Source organism: Macaca mulatta, chromosome 8 (genome assembly GCF_049350105.2).
Source record: "Macaca mulatta isolate MMU2019108-1 chromosome 8, T2T-MMU8v2.0, whole genome shotgun sequence".
Lineage (NCBI taxonomy): Eukaryota > Metazoa > Chordata > Mammalia > Primates > Cercopithecidae > Macaca > Macaca mulatta.
The window spans coordinates 26,997,270-27,018,523 of record NC_133413.1 but is presented as its reverse complement, the minus strand read 5'-3'; the positions used below and the strand labels follow the sequence as shown (position 1 = coordinate 27,018,523).

The following is a 21,254-nucleotide window of genomic DNA, read 5'->3' as shown; positions in this document are numbered from 1 at the left end:
CCCCTAATACGCTGTGAAAAACCCAGGATCCCCTTGAGGCTAAATGACTCATCCAAGGCTCAGAGCTGGTACATGCAGGCTGTCACTTAATCATCTATCTCTCAAGGATCCTAAACTGGGGGCTTCTCAGATCTTATCAGTCAGCATCCCAAATGTTCATGTGTGCAAATACACACACACACACACACACACACACACACACACACAATCAGTGAACAGGTAATAAAAATAATGTAGAGGCAAAAGCCCTCAGTTTGCTACTTCTGTGTTTAGTATTCTGGAGAAGTAATGCAAAGGAGGAATTATATCAGTGAAAAGTTTTTCTTCATTTCTCTCTCATAGGAGAAGTAGAACTGACGAGATGACAGAATTTTTTTTTTTTTTTTTTTTTTTTGGGACAGTCTCGCTCTGTCACCCAGGTTAGAGTGTTGTGGTATGATCTCAGCTCACTGTGAGCTCTGCCTCCTGGGCTGGAGTGATTCTCCTGCCTTAGCATCCCCAGTAGCTGGGATTACAGGCACCCATCACCAAGCCTGGCTCTTTTGTATTTTTAGTAGAGATAAGGTTTCACCATGTTGGCCAGGCTGGTTTCGAACTCCTGACCTCAAATGATCCACCCACCTCAGCCTCCCAAAGTGCTGAGATTACAGGCGTTAGCCACCACGCCCGGCCTGAGATGACAGAGCTATTAACATATATAAGGCATTAATGCCCTAAGATTATCATTAATGATAATGTTACATCTTCATCATTTTGGAATCTTCCTAGCTTGGAACTTACCCCAGGTCTTCCACAGTTGCCTCTTTCAAATGGATATACGTTTCAGGGAAAATGCCCTACAGAGAAAAGAATTTTGGTTATATGGCCATGAAAACAAAACAAAAACAAGCGCCAAACAAAAACTACCTCAGAATAAACATGAACACCCAGGCAATAGCTAAACTCCTAAGATCGGGTTTGCAGGACATTACTTATACTGGCTGGCTACCTCAACAAAAGCATGGTGGAAACATCAAAAAGGCAGAAATTAAAATTTGGGTTCAGAGAGCATAGGATATTTTGTGAATGAAGAGGCAAACATGCTGTGTCAGCTCAGAGATAACATAATGGGAAGGAGTGTAATTGTGAGCTCCTAAACCCCTCAGATGTTACTTGCCATGAGATGCTTCCCATAAAGGGTTTCACATAAGGGGTGACATGGAAACTATGCAGTACTCAGTAGCCCATAAAATAAGTCATCCCTCAGAATATGCAAGGGATTGGTTCCAGAAACTCCCTTTCCACAAAGCATATACCCAAATCCGCACATACTCAAGTATGGCACGCAGCCCTGCACAACCTGCATGTACTTTTACACAGGTTTCATGTCCAAAGAATATTGTAATTTTGATTTGCATTTGGCTAAAAAAAAAAAAAAATCCATGTGTAAGTGGTGCGGAGTTCAAACCCATGTTTTTCACGGGTCAACCACATGGTGATTTTTCTAAAGTCGTTCCTCTCAGCACTCCCACTTAAACCAAATGCACTCAAAATCAATGGGTGTTAGTTACCCGGTTATTTTCAGCACCTTACAGTCTCAAACTGCTCTCCATTCTATATCCCTAAGAGGCAATTCCACATCAGCATTGTAACACTGTCCCTGGGGAACACTTAGGCCTGGAAAGACCTAAGAGAAAGAGGAGAAACTGGTGGACAGAAATCAGAGAATGGAGGACCAGATCTAACCAACAGGAAGCAAGTCCCAGATGTGAGTGTTCTTATGTGTACCAAAGCTTCTGCTGTTTACTGTGTGATATGCTCATGCACAGACAGAGGAGATGCCATCTGGAGACAGCAATGCTGATCTGTTTCATGGTCTCTTATATGGAGCTTATAGCTGGCACTGTTGGCTAATTGCTCCTAGCCCTATTCCTGGAAGAGTCGGTGTGAACTCCATGAACATGACACATCAGGGGTGGCTGATCATAAAGGTGGGAGGGGATGTCCCAGTGCCTGGAGGCATATATACCCACTGATCCTTACTCCACTCAGACAGGAAACTGGTGAACATTGACAGGGTTGTTTTTGTGTCCAGTTGCATGTGCTATATTTGTCTGTACAATACTCTGCTTTCTCTCTTTTAATCCATTGCCAATAAAACAGGAAACAGCAAGAACATTTGAGATCAAGCTGCTCCTAGCACTGGTGATGACAGAGTGGATCCTGCACATGCTTTCCCACCAAACACAGAGCCCCAAAATAAAAAGGCATCCCTTCTCCTCCTTGCTTTGAGAAGCGGGCAGACGTTGGGAACATGAGTGAGAAAGCATGACTCTAATCCCATTACTGATGAGACCAAGAACACACATAGATGCAAGGTGACAATGACCTCTTTCATTACGGAGGTGGGATTCAGAATTATTTTGGAAAACTGATCAAATAATTGAAAATAAAAATTAAATGTGTGTCTACTGTGGGGCACAGTAGACAGGACATTTTCTCAATGTGCCACCTCTCAGGTCAGGTGAGCTTGGCCAGGGAATTCTATAAGTATAAAAGATACATGTGTAGGCACACCATCTAAGTGAAAAAGAAGGAGATAAGCCTTCTGACTTTATTCATTCATGCATTCATTCATTTATTCATTCTTTGAGACAGTCTCGCTCTGTCGCCCAGACTGAAGTACAGTGGCACAATTTTGGCTCACTGCACCTCCGCCCCCCGGGCTCAAGCAATTCTCCTGCCTCAGCATCCCAAGTAGCTAGGATTACAGGCATGCACCACCATGCCCAGCTAATTTTTGTATTTTCAGTAGAGACAGGATTTCACCATATTAGCCAGGTTGGTCTTGAACTCTTGACCTCAAGTGATCCGCTCACCTCAGCCTCCCAAAGTGCTGGGATTACAGGCGTGAGCCCCCATGTCTGGTCTATTTAACTTTTTTAATGATCAAAACAGGGAACTGTCCTTCGCAGTGCCTGGCATGCAGCAGGCACTGAGTAAACATCTGACGAATATAGCAGTGAGGAAGGTGGGTGTTCAGTTCACAAACTGTGTGCGATTCCTCTGGGGCCTGATTTCTGCAGTTTGGAAGCTCTAGGCCTGTCCCTAGGATGCCTAAGGAACTGTGGGTGTTTCTTCTGCCTGCTGTGCCGCTGCACCATGGTAAATGATTTGTTGACTATCATCTCTGTGGGGAACCAAACTGGGATGTTGGGAATTAACCTTGAAGACATTACACTAAGTGAAATAGGCCAGTCACAAAAGGACAAATACTGTATGGCTCCACTTACACCTGGAGTAGTTAAATTCATAAAGACAGAAAGTACAATGGGGGTTCTGAGGAGTTTGCAGGGGATGGGGGACAATGGGGAGTTAGTGTCTAAAAGGGACAGAATTTTAGTTTGGAAAGATGAAAGACTTCTGGCGATGGATGGTGTTGATGGTTGTATAACAATGAGAATGTACTTAGTGCCACTGAAATGTACACTTACAAATGGTTAAGATGGTAAGTTTTATGTTATATATATTTTTACCACAATAAAAAAAGTGCAAAACTCATAAAAAAGCAGGAGTGGGGCGGGGGAGGCGCTGAGCAGGGATAAACTGTTTAGTTACAAGGATCCAATTCTGGAAGTCAAAAGTGAAATGTTACATTGCTACTACAAAAGAACATCCTTGCTGAAGGTTTTTGAAATCAGAAAGTAAAGGACCAATTAAAAGTTTCATGTATTCACAATCTGGTGACTAGTCCCTCCTAATAAACGGAGAACATTCAAGTTAGAAGTATTCAGAAACATAAATGCACAGTGATGAATTTTGTGACATCTAAGCAGATCATAAGCAGACAATTCATACTGGGTTTTCAGACATGATTGTTTTCATATTAAAAGAATATTTAAGGCAGGGCACACTGGATCATGCCTGTAATCCCAGCACTTCAGGAAGCTAAGACAAGAGGATCGCTTGAGCCCAGGAGTTCAAGACCAGCCTGGGCAACAAACTGAGACCACCGTCTCTACAAAAAATTAAAAAATTAGCACAGAATGGTGGCACATGCCAATGGTCCCAGCTACACAGAAGGTTGAGGCAGAAGGATTGCTTGAGCCCAGGAGGTCAAGGCTGCAGCGAACCACGATTACGCCACTGTACTCCAGTCTGAGCAACAGTCTGAGATCCTGTCTCAAATATATGTATGTATGTATGTGTTATATTACCACTCTGTCATCTGTAGGCTTCACCTTTCCATGATGACACTTGGCAATTTACAGTCATAGAATTGCTCTGGTAAATTTGATGCTTATAGAATGTCTCCTATGCCACGACGGCACACAGAAAGTCAGAGTAAACCTAGGTCATGTGTTTCTGATTTACAGCCTATTTCTCAGTTCTGCTTTTCCTTGCTCCTTGTAAGCCACTCACTTGAGTAGAAAAATAAACGAATGATTTTCTAGATGTTGCCCTTATCCACACTCCCACAATTTCGCCAGGATCAATAATCAGTTTCGGAAAAGCACTTGGCTTCTTCGACTTGTAAAACCACTAGCTCCTTTTATCATCACTCTAAATGACTGAGTCAGCTTATAAATGACACCAAGAATTTCCATTAAAACATTAGGGCTTGCAAGTAGGTCTGTCCCCTAAAGATGGAGAAATGAGGGACACAGCACAGGAGAGCACTTCTAATGAGCTGATCTCTTAATGAAGGGGTGTCAGAAGCAGAGCAGAATTCCCGGCAACTGAATTTGAATTCCCTGTATTTTCCCTGGATCTCTCCACACGAAGGATATTTCGACTTAAAACAACCATCAAATAAATGCATGGCCCTTGTCTGTGTCATCGTTTCATTGAATTAGAAAGTTTTTCTTTACTATCAAGAGAACAAAGAGAAATTCTCACTGAAAGATTTCCTCTAAAGGGTGAGATTTTAAGCTTAAAGGTTTTAAGCACTCTTTAATGAACACAAAAAAATTAAAAACATATCCAGAATTTATCATTTAGATCCTGGTGGGGCACCCTATGTATCTACTGTTCAAAGCCAACAACAATGGCACTATTAGCTAGACTGATTTTTATATACACAAGGCCCTCCATATCATGGGTTCAACCAACCGATGATTAAAAATATAGAAAAAAAAGTAAGCAGAGGTTTATTTCCTTGTCATTATTCCCTAAACAATACGGTATTATAACTATTTACATAGCATTTACATTGTATTAGGTATTATAAATAATCTAGACATGATTTAAAGTACACAGGAGGAAACGCAGAGGTTATATGCAAATACGATGCCATTTTATATCAGGGACTTGAGCATCCATGGATTTCAGTATTGTGGGGATCCTGGAACCAATCCCCTGTGGAAATAAGGAATGACTGTATTAAAAAATCATAGGATACTTTGGAAAGCAAGGTCTTCCATGTTCAAAAGGATCCTTACATACCGTAGTCTGCGAAAAGGAAGACCTGATCTAGGACCTTGGTTGAATGTAATTGAATTTCCCAGTGAAAAATCACAAGAGTTTCATTTGTTCCTTAAGTTCATCACATAATTTTGAGGATGGCTTTTTGTTTATTGTTTTTAAATTAACATTTTTTTAAAAAAAAAAAAGACTGGGAATTAAGTGACGTAAGTATTCTTACTGTTGAACAAATTCGGAACATCAAAACTGTTAGCTCCAATTGTGCTTTGAAATAACTACCACTTCCATAACCGTGAGTAAAATTAACACCAATAGGGCTAAAAAAGCAGGAGTGGCCATCGTCAAGTACTCTGTGCCACTGAGGATCCCAAACAAAATGTGTATGTGCACACATACATGTGCAAATACTGAGTGTGATTTAAGCATCAATAATGCAGAAGCAGTCCTGGTTTCTAATGAACTATACCTTGTAGAAAGGTGTTTTCCTGGGCCCTATACTCTTTGGAGAGTTGGGTGTGTAACATCAGCCTATTTGTGCAGGATTACGTCTTTCTCATGCTGTCCGTGAAGAGTAAGAACCGTGGGTCTGGTTTTGTTTTTTCACTCCTCTTTTGATAAATTCTAAAACGTTTCTCTCATCCCTTTCCTAATTTGCTATTTGGCATGTGAACTAATTGTGAAATAATACGGCCCTATCAACTCTGCTCTTTCAAAAGGAAGTGCTGACATGTCATGCTGCCCCAGCGAGCAGTATCAAAGGAAAAGTGCTGACAAGACCTAAAAGAAACTGAGGTGGGTATTAACATAATTAATAGATTTTCTTTAGCCTGACGATTAGTAGTTTTGGCACCGGCAAAAGGATCCATTTAGGTCAGTATTTTTCAAACTGTGCCTTTGTTGCACAGTAAGAGATACATTGTTATGGCAACCAGTGTTACCTATGAAATACATAAAATATAATAAAAACAATAAATTATATACCGAAAATAAAAGTTTCACGAAACAGTACTTACCATTGCATCTCATGTTCTCTACTTTTCGGTTTCATTTTTTGGAAAAAATTGGTTATAATCCACCATAATGATTTCATAATGTATTACTGGGGTGTGAGGCTCACATTATGAAAACCACTCTTGTTTATCCAATTTACAATGAAGGAAAGGATCAAGCGGAAATGGGGAGATCCTTTAGTCTGGAATTGTAGCATTGGAAGTAAAGGATAAAGGAAGAAGCGTGGGTCCACCCCTCCCTGAAAGAGAGATCCCACTAGAGCAATGAATGTGTTACCAACTTGCTTAACTTGAGAGACAGGAAGTAAAAATTCTTCCAGGACTCTCTCCTTGAATTGGCTGGTGGGAAATACAGTCAATGGGATTTACACTATTACATTTAGGCAGTGAGGTCAGAGAATTTGCTTTCAAATTCAAGGAAGAGCCATCAAAGAGAAAGCAAACTAGGTCTAGAGATAGCAGAGAGCAGAGGAGAGGGTCACACAGCACAATACAAAACTAGCAGACAGATTCCAAATGAAATAAAAAGTGGATGAGAAGTCATACCTTTTTAGATTTATTTTGGAGGGTATATCCTCTGTACCAACCTGTCAGAGCAAAAGAGAACACAAAATATTTTATGTTTTTCTGGGATATCAGAAAGGTATTAGCAATATATACTCTCGTGTTCTATTAGCAATACTGGGAAGTAACAATTGACAGAGACGATTAACAGATAGTACGTTAGAAGATGAATGTTTTAGTTTATTACACAATAAAAGTCTAACTGAATTTTAGAGCTGTATTCTCTTAATAACAATCGGATTTAAAATTCACGTAGAACCTAGCCTCATCTCTACTCTTTTGGAGGAAGAATAGAACAGCTAAAAAAAAAAAAAAAAAAAAAAAAAAAACCAAAAAAAAACCAAGACAGCCCGTTTCTTATCACCCTAATACCTTACAGTCATTTAATAAATGTTTTTGCATGAATAAGTATGGACTTTCATTGTATACATGCTTTCTACATGTCACCTTATACTATTAAAATTTTTTTTTAATAACTTATATTTGCTGTAACTCTTCTGAGTTCTCAGGTTAAGAACCACCATTCTGGGAAAATTTTAAATTGAACTAGCACATCTTATGGAGGCAAATATTTGCACTTTAAAAATAATCCAAATAATGAATAAGAAAACGAAATTGTGTGCAATTCTTGGTAATGCTAAAAGCAACACCCCCCCACCCGAACCCCCATAAAAAGATCTTATGTGTTTGCTTGCTGAGGCTTTAGGTAGAGGCTTTAACTTCTTTTTAAAAATTCCGGCCAGGCACGGTGGCTCACACCTGTAATCCCAGCACTCTGGGAGGCTGAGGCAGGCGGATCGTGAGGTCAGGAGTTCAAGACCAGCCTGGCCAACATGGCGAAACCCCATCTCCACTAAAAATATAAAAATTAGCCAGGCATGGTGGTGCACGCCTGTAATCCCAGCTACTCAGGAGGCTGAGGCAGGAGAATCCCTTGCACCTGGGAGGCGGAGGCTGCAGTAAGCCGAGATTACACCACTGCACTGTAACCTAGGTGACAGAGCGAGACTCCGTTTCCAAAAAAAATTAAAAAAAATCCAATAAAGGCACACACCCCTACAGATATTTTCCAACCCTCAATCTTGTAGAGAGTATACAATTTAATCTGTCCCTAAACAGATTTTTTATATTAACTATTTGCTGAACACCTACTATAGGAAGTTCACTGTGATAATTTCCCTCATTCCCCATGCCCATCAACTAAAGCATCAGTGTGGTCATCTTACCCAGGTAAACCCTGTGGTATTAGGTTGGTGCAAAAGTAATTGTGGTTTTTGCCACTAAAAGTAATGGCACACATGTAGCCATACACACACAGTGAGTAGATGCAAACCGTAATTAAAACTCCAGGCATCTGCCAATAGGATCCTAGAACTCTCTTGTAATTTGTTCTACATGAAATCAACCAGAAAATAGACACATACTCTATTTCGTACATATTACAAGTAGAAAACGGAATTTACCTTCGTTGGGCATATATTCAATAATATTTTCGCAAATATTATTGTAAAAGTAATATTTCACAAATATTTTAAACTGTGGCATTCAGACATTGAAAGGATTTGCTGCGTTTTACAGGGAGGCGTGGGGTACTATGCTGTGGAACTGTGGCTTGCATTGAGGCACACGGCTGAGAAAAAGATATCTAAACAGGAAACACTTCCCCCGATTTAGGATGCCAAGTGTAAGAGATTCAGGAATAAGAAGGATACAAGGCTAAGCATTGCTCCCCAGGTCTCAAGGTCTGTACTCATGTGTATATACTTGCTTGGTTGTGTGAAAACATGAAAATGGGCTTTTGCATGACTAAATGGCTTCGAATTCACCCTGGGACGAGAGTGGAGCACGAGGGGAGCAGGCTGAGAAACAAGATATTCATCTTTTCCAAGTAGTTTTTGTAGTTTTGTGCCCTATAAAGCCAAGCTGTCACAACACAAACTTCATTCTACTTTCAAAGAAGAATTTATCTGTACTTTTGTAAACAGTATTTTGCACAGACATTCATCACGGAGCTATGCTTCCTAAGCCTGTCACTGTTGAAAAAACTTTTTTTTTTTAATCTCCTATGTCTTCTCTAAAATTGTGGTGTGTGTATAAGCCCTATCTAAAGGCACAAAATTATCACGCTGAATTTGTAAACATGAACGTTCATTTTCCTTGTATCACGCATAACAGAACAGATCTACCTCTGGAGCTTTAAGCATATACTGTCAGAACTCCATAAATTCTATTTTAATAACTGCACAGAATATGGTAACAGTTCACGAGTATGTTTGCTCATTTCCACATTACATACCTGGGTTGTCATACAAGCAAGAACCCAGTTTTCCAATTAATCCCGCGTATTTACAGTAAGACGATCATAATTAAATATAGTTTGCTATTAGGCTTAAGAAGACATAATGCAAAGAGGCAGCTGCAATCGGTGGGCGGTGTGAACTGGTCAGCAGAATCTCAGATGCTTTCTTAAGTTATTCCACTATTAAAATAAAGGGAGTGGTGAGGGCATAATGAGTCCAGAGGGCTACTCTTGTCTACATTTAGGGGAAGTAACAGTTGCAAAAGGCAAGTTCATGGCAACCATAGCGAACATCAACTTATTCTAGGCTGAGGGTTGCTCTTTCAGGAGGCTCACAAGTCATTTCTGCTTTCTTGGGATTGCTCTAATCCAGAATAAAAATCTGTCCTCTCCAATTGAAAATAACAGAGAGTTGCTAATTCCACTGTCAAAATTATTTACTTTATATCTGGCTTCTCAAGTAATCTCCATGAGGCAGGACTCTCATCTGCTCCATTTCACTTCACCGATCCAAATGTCTCTCTGGCTGCTGCATACTTTCTGTCCAACAGATCCCTTACCTGATTCTTCTCCTCATTACATGCAGTCATTCTACAAATCTTCATTAAGCACTAATCAAGAACCAGGATGTAGTGGAAAGCAAGAGTTCACATGAAGATTATTACACTCTAATGTTAAAAATATACACAAGTAGGATGAGCTGAGATAACGACAGTGCGAAGAGGAAGAAATGCTCAAGGAAAGTAACATGGCAGAGAATGGTTGGTAACATGGCACATTTATTTTAAATATGGTGACTGAGGACAGATTACTCTAAGAAGCTAAAAGGAATGAGCCATTAACAGATCTGGGCAAAAAAACTTCCAGACAGAAACAAATCAAGCGAGGAAGCTGTGAGGCAAGAGTAAGCCCGAAGTTCAAAGACAGAAGAAAAATGGCATGGCCTGAGTTCAGCGCAAGAGACTGAGATGGGGAGAGGCAGTAAGAAGGTAGTTAGAGGAGGCCTAGTTCTCAACCCTGGACACCAATGAGATCCACCAGGAACTTTTACAAATACTGATGCCTGGGCCACACCACCAAATACTCTGATTTAACTGGACTGGGGTGAGGCCCAGACTTAATGCTTCTAAAAAGGTCCCCCGGTGATGCTAATGTGTAGCCAAGATTAATTACCAGACATAGGTATTATATGCCATGGAGAAATTCAAGTTTTATTCTAAGTACAGCAGGAAGCATTGGAGGGTTTCAAACGTCATCATGCCTTATGTTTCTTTCTTTTTTTTTTTTTTTTTTTTTTGAGACAGTCCTGCTCTGTCGCCCAGGCTGGAGTGCAGTGGTGCAATCTTGCCTCACTGCAACCTCCTCCTCCCAGCTTCAAGCAATTCTCACACTTCATCCTCCCCAGTAGCTGGGATTACAGAGCTGTGCCGCCATGCCCAGCTAATTTCTTGTATTTTAAGTAGAGACAGGGTTCCACCATGTTGGCCAGACTGGTCTTAAACTCCTGACCTCCATTGATCCACCTGCCTCGGCCTCCCAAAGTGCTGGGATTACAGGCGTGAGCCACTGTGCCTGGCTGCCTTAGGCTTTTAAAAGAGCATCCTTGCTGCTATATGGGAATGGATTGTGGGATGTGAGGTGTAGTAGAAAGAGGAACACCAAAGGGGAGTGGTGGGTACAGCGGAGAGGAGGAGAGATGAAAAAAAAAGCAGGATATATATATTTGTGAGGTTTTTTTTTGTTTGTTTTTTTCTTGTGGCAGGATCTCACTCTGTCACCCAGACTGGAGTGCAGTGGCGCAATCACGGCTCACTGCAACCTTCGCCACCCTGGCTCAATGGATTCCACCTCATCACCCACCCCCGACCCCTGGTAGCTGGGACTACAGGCACATGCCACCACGCCCGGCTATTTTTTATAGAGAGGGCATCTCCCCATGTTGCCAGGCTGGTCTCGGACTCCTGGACTCAAGCGGTTCGCCTGCCTAGACCTCCCAAAGTGCTAGGATTATAGGGGTGAGCCACCACACCCAGGCACATGATATATATGAATCAACAGGCGTTGCTCATGACTTTGCTGCGGGTGGCCATGAATGGGGGAGTAAAGGCAAATTCTCAAAGGTATTTGTATCTTGGGCTTAAGCAAATAGGAGGACGGTAGTCTTTGGTATACGAAGATTGAAGAAAGGAAAAACTTGCGGAATGGGAATCAGGACAGAATCAGGAGATGGATCCTGGCCCTTCTGCTCTCCCTCCTGGGCAGCTGAGTCCTGAGCCATGGGGAGGAGCAGAGTGACTTGGGCATTTGCCATGGGGGAGGGCTGCACATCCGCAGAGGGGTCCAGACTGGCTTGGCATGTCAGAGCCCCGGGGGAACGAGCTGGGCATCCATGTAAGGGAGCAAATGGGGTGTCAGAGCCTAAGTGAGGCGAGGGGGTATCTGCACACAGGACTTGGGGGTGGTGCACTGGCCTTGGATATCAGAGCAAAAACGGGGTGGGGGGGTGTTCCCATGGGAGACAGCATGCTAATGAGGATGAGTGATCAGTTACATACAAGGAAACTGATCAAATAGCTAAATCTATTAAAAATATGGGAAGCTAGGTTTCTTACTATTATAGAATGGAGCTATAAGCCCCAGAAGGGAAAAATTTCGAATGACCCCTGTGCTGCCGGATTGGGATTGAAGGCATCCATGTGAATTCATGACTTTTTATACACGTGGATCAGTCAAAATGAACAGGTATTAATCTGCAATTACACAAATGCATACTACCCCTAGTTGAATTACCTAGTTAGTTCCTACTTTTCTGTCCCCAGGACAGATGATAAAGGGAGCTCTCAGAAAAAGAGCTATGTCACTAGGAAAGTGCAACCAGTCCCAAACTAGGGAGGAGGACAGACGGTCCCATGAGGAACGAATCCAAGAAAAAAAAGGAACTGAGGAATGATCTTATCTGCCTGAACATATTAAAAGGCAGGCAACAATTCTGTCAGCAACCTTGAGTATGAAATAGAGGTACATTCACAGAGAATGAAGAAAAAAAGGAATTAGCTCTAGACAAACATATTATTCAAGAAAGGAAATGTAATCAAGGTAAATCCCACAGCCTCTGCTGCTTACACTACATAGCTATGATAACCCAAATCCTAAGTGTTTAAAGAAAAAAACTCAGGAGGCAGAGGCAGGAGAATCGCTTGAACCTGGAGGTAGGGGTTGCAGTGAGCTGAGATCATGCCGCTGCACTCCAGCCTGGGAGATAGAGTGAGACTCGGTCTCAAAAAAAAAAAAAAAAATTATATCTATATTTGCTTTTCTAAGAGGGATTAATAGGTATCTGTATGGTGGGGTATACAGAAGAGTGAAATCCTTATCTTCCACAGTAAGAAATGAATTTAGAAATGAAGAGATTTATGCCACAAAATTGGCTGAAAGAGTTGAAAGACTTCTGAAAAAGCTGAAACTCCTCAGAATTCGAGAGGAGTTAAAAAGGGTCTCCTGTTTTTCATTATAAACCTTGTAGAAATAGTTATGATGTTTAAATTTATAAACATGTATGACTGATAAAATTTAAAAAATATACAGCTGATAAATCCTGGTAGGCCAGAACTAGGCAAAGGCAAAATCATAGGGATAGAAAACGGATGAGTAGTTGCCAAGTACTCAGGGTGGCATGGGGATGACTGAAAAGGGACACGGGAGAACTTCGGGTCTGACAGAATGGCTTTGTAGCTTGACCATGGTTGTGTTGCATGATTGCATGCATTTGTCAAAACCTGCAGAATTTTACACTAAAAAGGGTGAATTTTACTCCATGCAAATTATAACTCTAAAAAAAAGACACAGTGAGATACTATCCACCCACTGGAATGGCTAAAGGTAAAAAGATTGACTGCGCCAATCACTGGTAAGGAGATGGAGCAATTGGAACTCGCTTCCATTGCTGGTGGTTTCTTATAAAGTTAAACTTACACTTATCCTATGACCTGGCCACATCCTCACTCTGATGCTTTATAAGAATGTTTATGAATGCTTTATTTTTAACAGTCAAAAGCTGGAACCCATCGAAATGTACATCAATGGGAGTATCAACAAACAGTGTTATATGTACATACTATATTATTTACTATCATATATAATATGTAATATATTTATATTTGGCAATACACAGGAATAAACTATGGATGTGCAACATCATGGATGAACCTAAAAACCATTACAATAAGTGAAAGAGACCAAACACAAAAGACACATCTAATTCCACTGATATGACATTGACTCACAGGTAAAACTAACTCGCAGTGATCTAAACCAGATTGGCGGCTGTTTACTGAGGATGGGAACCGTGTGGATAAAGACACCAGGGAATTTTCTGGGGTGAGGGAAATGTGTTTTATCTTGATCGGAATGTTTAGGTATACAAGCTGCATTCATTTCATAAAACACACTGAACTGTAAACCTAAGATGAGTGCACTGTGTTGCATATAAATTTTACTGCAATTTTTTAAATGTAAAAATTGACACTGTCAAGTGAATATTAGTCTATAAAGTAACCACCTCAAAGTAACACAGAATTGCATTGCTGAAATATGATTGAATATTTTTGTTTGGAAATGTCTCTGAAACAAGTTTGAGTCATGTGTGAAAAAGCACAGAACTATTTCTCCATTACTTTACGTGGTATTATGTCTTCCCAAAGACATTATTCATCTTAATTACTACTGCATGCTCCAAAATTCATTCTGAACAAGTTTTGCTATTTCCAGAAGTTCAACTGCAGATTGGAGATTCATTTCTCCAGTGAACAATTAGTTACAGATGTTAGGAAAGCAGGGTACTCAATGTCTCCATGTCCTAAATCTTACTTAATAATGGAAAGAAAAAAATATATGTGTAAACACACAAGCATATAAACAAGAAAAGTAATTTCATATAGGGCTAAAAGTTACGAAGGAATAAAAGAGGCTAACCTGGGAAAGGCCAACTCCTGAGAATGAAGCTACTTTAGAAAACATGGTTAGAAAATTCTCTCTGGGCGTGGTGGCTCACATCTATAATTCCAGCACTTTGGGAGGCTGAGGTGGGAGACCAGCCTGGGCAACATAGCCAAAACCCTGACTCTACAAAAAACTAAAAATAAAATAACTAGCCAGGTGAGGTGGCGCACACTCATAGTCCTAGCTACTAGGGAAGCCAAGGTCAGAGGATCCCTTGAGCCCAGAAGTTGGAGGCTGCAGTCAGCTATGATTGCACCACTGCACTCTAGCCTGGGCAACAGAGTGAGATCCTGTCAAGAAAGACAGACAGAAGGACAAAAAGAGAGAGAGAGCGTGAGAGAGAGAGAGAGAAAGGAAGGAAGGAACGAAGGAAGGAAGGAACGAAGCAAGGAAGGAAGGGAGGGAGGGAGGGAGGGAGGGAGGGAGGGATGGACCGGGGGAGGGAGGGAGGGAGGGAGGGAGGGAGGCAAGAAAATTGTCTCTCTCTGAGGATGTGCATTTAGGCTGAGGACTTACATTACTAAAGTGGTCCATTCATTCATTATACATGAAAACACTTATTGAACACCATTGTGCCAGACATTGTCTTCAAAGAGGAAGGAAACATATCTGTAAACAAATAACTAAATACAAAAGGACTTTTAATGGTAATGCTTGTAGACTCTGGCACACAGAAGAGAAAGTCATAAATATGCTGAAAACTCAGAAGCAATTACTGAGAGGTACTCATGATTTCCCAACAAGGAAAGCATCATTTAGATGCTGGAATTATGGAGTGATTTATAAAATCTCTCCCTACTTTCTGATCACAAGATAAATTAGTTTTATCCCACGTACACACATAAAAGATGAACAAATTATTTTTAACCTCTTAGGAATTAAAGGTAATTATGAAGGAGACAAGGAGCTATGTTTCTATACACCTGCATTGTGTGTGTGTGTGTGTGTGTTTGCCGGGGGTGGGGGCAAGGGGGGCGGCGGTCCCAGAGAAGGAGCAGGTGCTAAATCCTGTTGTTTTTCCCTTAAGTGTCACTGGTCTGGTAGGTTGCTGGATAAAACACAGTTAATGGGGCCAAGGTCAAAGGCTCCATCCCCTGTAGGCCAGGTAAACTTGTCAGGTTTCCATTGGCATAGCCTGTCCTCCCATCCCCAGTGAGTTGTCCTTCCAATAAAAGCTGGCTGTCTCTTGGGAAGCCAGTGAGCAGAAACAGCTGGGTGCAAACTCGTCACAGGACAGACAAAGGGCTGGGTCTAAAATCCTTCCTTACAGACAGGTAGTGGCTGCACCTCTGCCTGTGAGCAGCACACTCACCACCTTCCCGAGCCTCAGGTCTCACGATGTCCACACCCCACATGCATCTCACTGGGGCTTTTGAAAATAAGTTCAAAGGCAGAAAGTCAAGGGATGCAAAGATGGTAAAAGATGATTCTATTCTTTTATACTTCTTGGTGAGACAAATGAGTTTTCCAGGTTAATTATCTGAGCTCAATTTTGTGGATTTGAGATCGTCAGATATTGGAGGGAACTCAGAAATCACTGAAAAATAACAACCTTACTTAAAGCAAAGGAGGGCAGGTGCGGGGCTCACACCTGTAATCCCAACACTTTGGGAGGCCAAGGCAGGAGGATCGCTTAAAGGCAGGAGGATCACTTGAAGTCAGGAGTTCAAGACCAGCCTGGGCAACACAGTGAGACCTTTTCTCTTAAAAAAAAAAATTTTTTTTTAATCAGCCAGGCATGGTGGTGCATGCCTGTAGTCCCAACTACTCAGCAGGCTGAGGCAGGAGGATCGCTTGAGCTCAAGAGGTTGAGGCTGCAATAAGCCATGATGGTGCCACTGTGTTCCAGCCTAGGCAATAGAGCAAGACTGCCTCTTAAAAAATAAAATAAAAAGTAAATAATTAAATTAAATAAAGAAAACATAGTTAAGGAACTGAAAAGGCTTGTCCCATATCTCCCAGGCACTTACCACCTAAGCTGGGGATACAAACACAGGCCTCCTACCTGCCAGCTCATTGCTTTCCCTTATACCAAGCTGGCCCATGGCCCTGCTGGGGCACAGTAGACAGGACACTTTCTCAATGCACCGCCACTCAGGTCAGGTGGGCTTCGCCATGGAATTCTATCAGTATAAAACACACATGCAAAGGCACACCATCTAAGTGAAAAAGCAGGAGATAAGGCTTCTGACTTTATTTATTCATTCATGCATTCATTCATTTATTCATTCTTTGAGGCAGAGTCTTGCTCTGCTGCCCACACTGGAGTACAGTGGCATAATTTCGGCTCACTGCAACCTCCGCTCCCCAGGCTCAAGCAATTCTCCTGCCTCAGCATCCCAAGTAGCTGGGATTACAGGCATGCACCACCATGCCCAGCTAGTTTTTGTATTTTTAGTAGAGACAGGATTTCACCATATTGACCAGGCTGGTCTTGAACTCTTGACCTCAAGTGATCCACTCACCTCAGCCTCCCAAAGTGCTGGGATTACAGGCATGAGCCATCGTGCCTAGTCTATTTAACTTTTTAAATGATCAAAACAAAGAACTGTCCTTCGTAGCGCCTGGCATGCAGCAGGCACTGAGTAAACATCTGATGAATATAACAATGAGAAAGGCGGGTGTTCTTGAGCCACTGGCTAGGTATAGAATAGACTGCTGTAAGGAATCTGAAATGAAACCTGCACCCACAAGACACACTTGGGCAGCAGGGTCTGAGTGACCCTTCTTTGTTCTCCTGGGATCCCATGCCCGGTGGGTAGAGACAGGCAGGGTTAAAGCACCCTGCCCATGAGGCCAGAATGTCCAGAATAGAAGAGCCACTGCTTCTTTATAAAGAGAACTTGTCTGACACCAAAAGGCCTGGTTCTCCATCCTAACTCCACAACAACCAGCTCCGGGGAACTCCATTTTTTCCATTGTCAATTTTAAGTTCTTATGGTTTCAATCTCTTAAGTTTCCTTCCACAAAAACATTACAGTATTTTTAATCTTGTTACCCCATAATATCTGTAGCAAAGAATACCAAGAAAGTTTCTTCTGGTTGCCTATAATAGAGGGTGATGGCAGAGATTTCTATTTGCAACCAACAAATACCTTCTGAGACAAGCAGAGAGACCTGGTCCAGGCAGCGAGGGGCGAGGAGGAGGACCAAATCAAGGTCAGCAAAATAGAGAGATGATATACCCAAATTTCCACTGCAAAACAAGGAAACCTCCCTCTGTGCTTTCACAGAGCCCTGGAAGCTCAGTGAGAGGAAGGAAATGACACTTCCTGTATCCTGGACATCATCCACTTGTTGGCCAATTCCCTTTATATTTTCTGGACGTGGCTTTTCTTTGTTTCCTTTTTAAAGCAAAGTAATCTCACCAGCGGTTAGTCCCTCTTGCTAAAAGTCTGACTTTCCTCTTCTGTGATGCATTTTTCTAACTTATCCAACCAGTTAAGAAAGCTGAGATGATAGGAGGTAGCATGTGGTTTGATCAGGAGGAACCATGAATTTGCTGCAACTCACTCTTACATTGCTTTTGTTATCATCAGCATGAGTTTGAAAGATGAACGAGAGAGAGATACAATTAACCAACCAAGATGAGGTCCACTTTTTATAAAGAGTGATGCTAGAGGCGATGGGACCTCGAGGAGTTTGACAGTATAACCCCAATTCCTGATCCCTCTCCAGGACAGTGAGGAGAGCGCTGGGTAAAAGTGGCAGGTTTGTGTGCTAAGAGCCGCGGAGGGGAGCTAAGTTCAGGAAGAGCTCACTGCAATACAGACACATTTGGGATGCGGCTGAACTTTTCAGGTGGCTGTTTCAAAAGCAAAACAACCGTATCCCCTTTGGAAAACTTTATGCCATGTCCAAAGTGTAAACGTCATTTGCGGAAGGGCTGCATGTTGTGGAAAGAACAATATACTAGGATTACACAGGACCCCGGTGGGAATCACAGCTCTGCCATTTAATAGCTGTGTGGATTTCTTCAAGTTTCTTAACCTAAATCTCCACATTGATTAAAAGAGCATCAATAACTCTGGTCTCCCAGGATTGTAAGAACTGAGAGGCAGTACATGGAAGGCCTTAGCTTGATGTCTGGCATAGACGGGGATGTAAAATGTCAGACACGGAAGGCACCCAATGGCACAGTTCAGAGATCATCTGCAGTGCTTAGGGCTGTCTTCTGGTTCCCGTGCTGCTGACTGTGGGGGGCTCTATTTGGAGTTCTTTTTTACTTACTTTTTGAAGAATGTGTTTGTGCTCCTCAAAAAGAGCAGAACCTCTCTCAACTACTAAAATTACCGCCAACAACCAAAGCTGAGACACACAAAACAGCTAGGATACCATGCTAGGGGTATCCAGACTGTAGTACCTGATATGAAGACATAATTTTATTTTCCAACATGACTTCCCTACTCCAAGAAAATGGTAGAAAAGATGACTTTCAAAGAAAGAGGACCCCCCCAAAAAAAAAGCCAAGAAGAAACAATTTGAGTGATAGGAAAACCCTAAGACTGTGGCTAGAATCATCGAGAAACATGGCACTGGGTAGCCAGGGCCTTGGCAGAGACCAAATGGGGCCGAACTCAAAAGTTACCAAAATTGGTTATCTAAGGCCTGATTAAACACTTAGTGTCAGCAATGAAAGTGACACTAAGAAAAAAAAATTTCACCCTTTGTATCTTTCCATTCTAATTATAACAGATTCTTTTTTTGTTTGTTTGTTTTTGAGATGGAGATTCGCTCTGTGGACCAGGCTGTGGAGCAGTGGTGCGATACTGGCTCACTGCAACCTCTGCCTCCCGGGTTCAAGTGATTCTCTTGCCTCAGTCTCCCGAGTAGCTAGGATTACAGGCACATGTCACCACGCCTAGCTAATTTTTGTATTTTTAGTGGAGAGGATTTTTCGCCATGTTGGTCAGACTGGTCTTGAACTCCTAACCTCAAGTGATCCACTCGCCTCAGCCTCCCAAAGTGTTGGGATTACAGGCTTGAGCCATTGCGCCCAGCCTGTAACAGATTCTTAAACTGGCACTGGTGAAAACTAAACAAGTATTCAAGGTTAGTAACGTAATACTCATTGTTCCTGCCATTTAGAAGATTAACCAAATTGCTAGATGCAGTTGTTTAAAATCCTATATTCCTACACCAAAATTAAACACACACATACATATTTAACATTCTTGGTTGCCTGACAAACATTAGGAACAGATACACAGAATATAATTGTAAGACTAAGAATCTTTCTGTAACAAGAAACCTTCCTGTGTTGCCTTGTCCATTCTTGCTTGTAGCCTGAATTATACACGGAGATGAGGCAAGGAAGAGAAGTGAAGTTTTCATGGGTTTCTAAGACCCCTCAATAAAACACAAGTTTTTCAGGCAGTCTGTTTCCTGCTATTATGACCATTTCTGTTGAATCATTCAGCTCCATGGGTGAAACAGAATGGGTGTACTGAAGCACAGAGTTAGTATTTATGACACAAAAGTCTCCTTATATGCTTAAAATTTTTTAATAGCCTTTAATTTTAGGTCCACAGGAAAACTGAGCAGAAGGTACAGAAAGTTATCATATACCTCTTGTATCCTGACAAGACATCCCTGCTATCAACATACCCCACCGAGTGGTACATTTGTTGCAATCGAACCTACACTGACACATTATTATCACCCAAAGTCCACAGGTTACATTGGGGTCCACTGTTGGTGTTGTACATTCTGTGGGTATGGACAAATGTATAATGACATGATTCCACCATTACAGTATCATACAGAGTAGATTTACTGCCCTAAAAATTCTCTGTGCTCTACCTGTTCATCCCTCCTTCCCTCTTAACCCCTGGAAACCACAAATCTTTTTACCATCTCCATAGTTTTTCCTTATCCAGAATGTCATATAGTTGGAGTCATATGGATTGACTCTTTTTACTTAGTAACATGTATATCTATGTCTTTTCATGGCTTGATAACTCATTTCTTTTTAGTGCTGAATAATATTCCATTGTCTGGATGCACCGCTTTGTTTATCCATTCACCTACTGAAGGAAATCTTGTTTACTCCCACATTTTGGCAATTATGAAAAAGCTGCTGCAAACATCTATGTGCATGCTTTTGCATGGGTATAAGTTTTCAACTCCTTTGGGTAAATACTAAGGACAGAAAACGCTGCATCGTGTGATAAGAGTGTGTTTAGCTTTCTAAGACGCTAACAAACTGTCTCCCAAAGTGGCTGTACCATTTTACATTCCCATCAGCAATGAATGAGAGTTCCTGTTGCTCCACATCCTTGTCAGCATCTGGTGCTATCAGTGTTCTGGAGTTTGGCCGTTTTAATAGGTGCACAGTAGTATCTCATTGCTTTAATTTTCAATTCGCTAATGATATATGATGCTGAATATCTTTTCACACACTTACATGTCATGTGGATATATATCTTCCTTGGTGAGGTTTCTCTGAAGGTCGTTGCCCATGTTTTAAGTGGGTTGTATTGTTGGGTTTTAAAGCTCTTTACATGTTTTAGATAATAGTCCTTTATCAAATGTCTTTTTTTTTTTTTTTTTTTTTTTTGAGACGGAGTCTCACTTTGTTGCCAGGCTGGAATGCAGTGGCGCGATCTCGGCTCACTGCAACCTTCGCCTCCTGGGTTCAAGCAATTCTCCTGCCTCAGCCTCCTGAGTAGCTGGGACTATAGGCGCCTGCCACCACGCCTGGATAAGTTTTGGTATTTTTAGTAGATATGGGGTTTCACCATGCTGGCCAGGATGGTCTCTATCTCTTGACCTCATGATCCACCCACCTCGGCCTCCCAAAGTGCTGGGATTACAGGCGTGAGCCACTGTGCCCGGCCTCAAATTTCTCTTTTACAAAGATTTTCTCCCAAACTGTGGCTTAACTTCTCATTCTCTTGACATTATCTTTTGCAGAGCAGAAGTTTTAAATTTTAATAAAGTCCAGTTTATCACTTATTTCTTTCATATAACTGTGTCTT

At 41.7% G+C, this 21,254-nt stretch overlaps 1 protein-coding gene across 5 annotated transcripts in view; it reads right to left on the bottom strand.

The window, feature by feature from the left end:
• The window catches only part of DOCK5 (dedicator of cytokinesis 5), a 234,970-nt gene that overhangs the window by 144,306 nt on the left and 69,410 nt on the right, over positions 1 to 21,254 (bottom strand). For all 5 annotated transcript variants that reach the window (XM_015144994.3, XM_028852472.2, XM_001107224.5 and 2 more), the window contains exons 3-4: positions 6,960 to 7,000; positions 781 to 836 (exon numbers count right to left, since the gene is read on the bottom strand). In XM_015144994.3, coding sequence (XP_015000480.3) covers positions 781 to 836; positions 6,960 to 7,000 — 97 coding nt within the window. The remainder of the gene's footprint in view (positions 1 to 780; positions 837 to 6,959; positions 7,001 to 21,254) is intronic.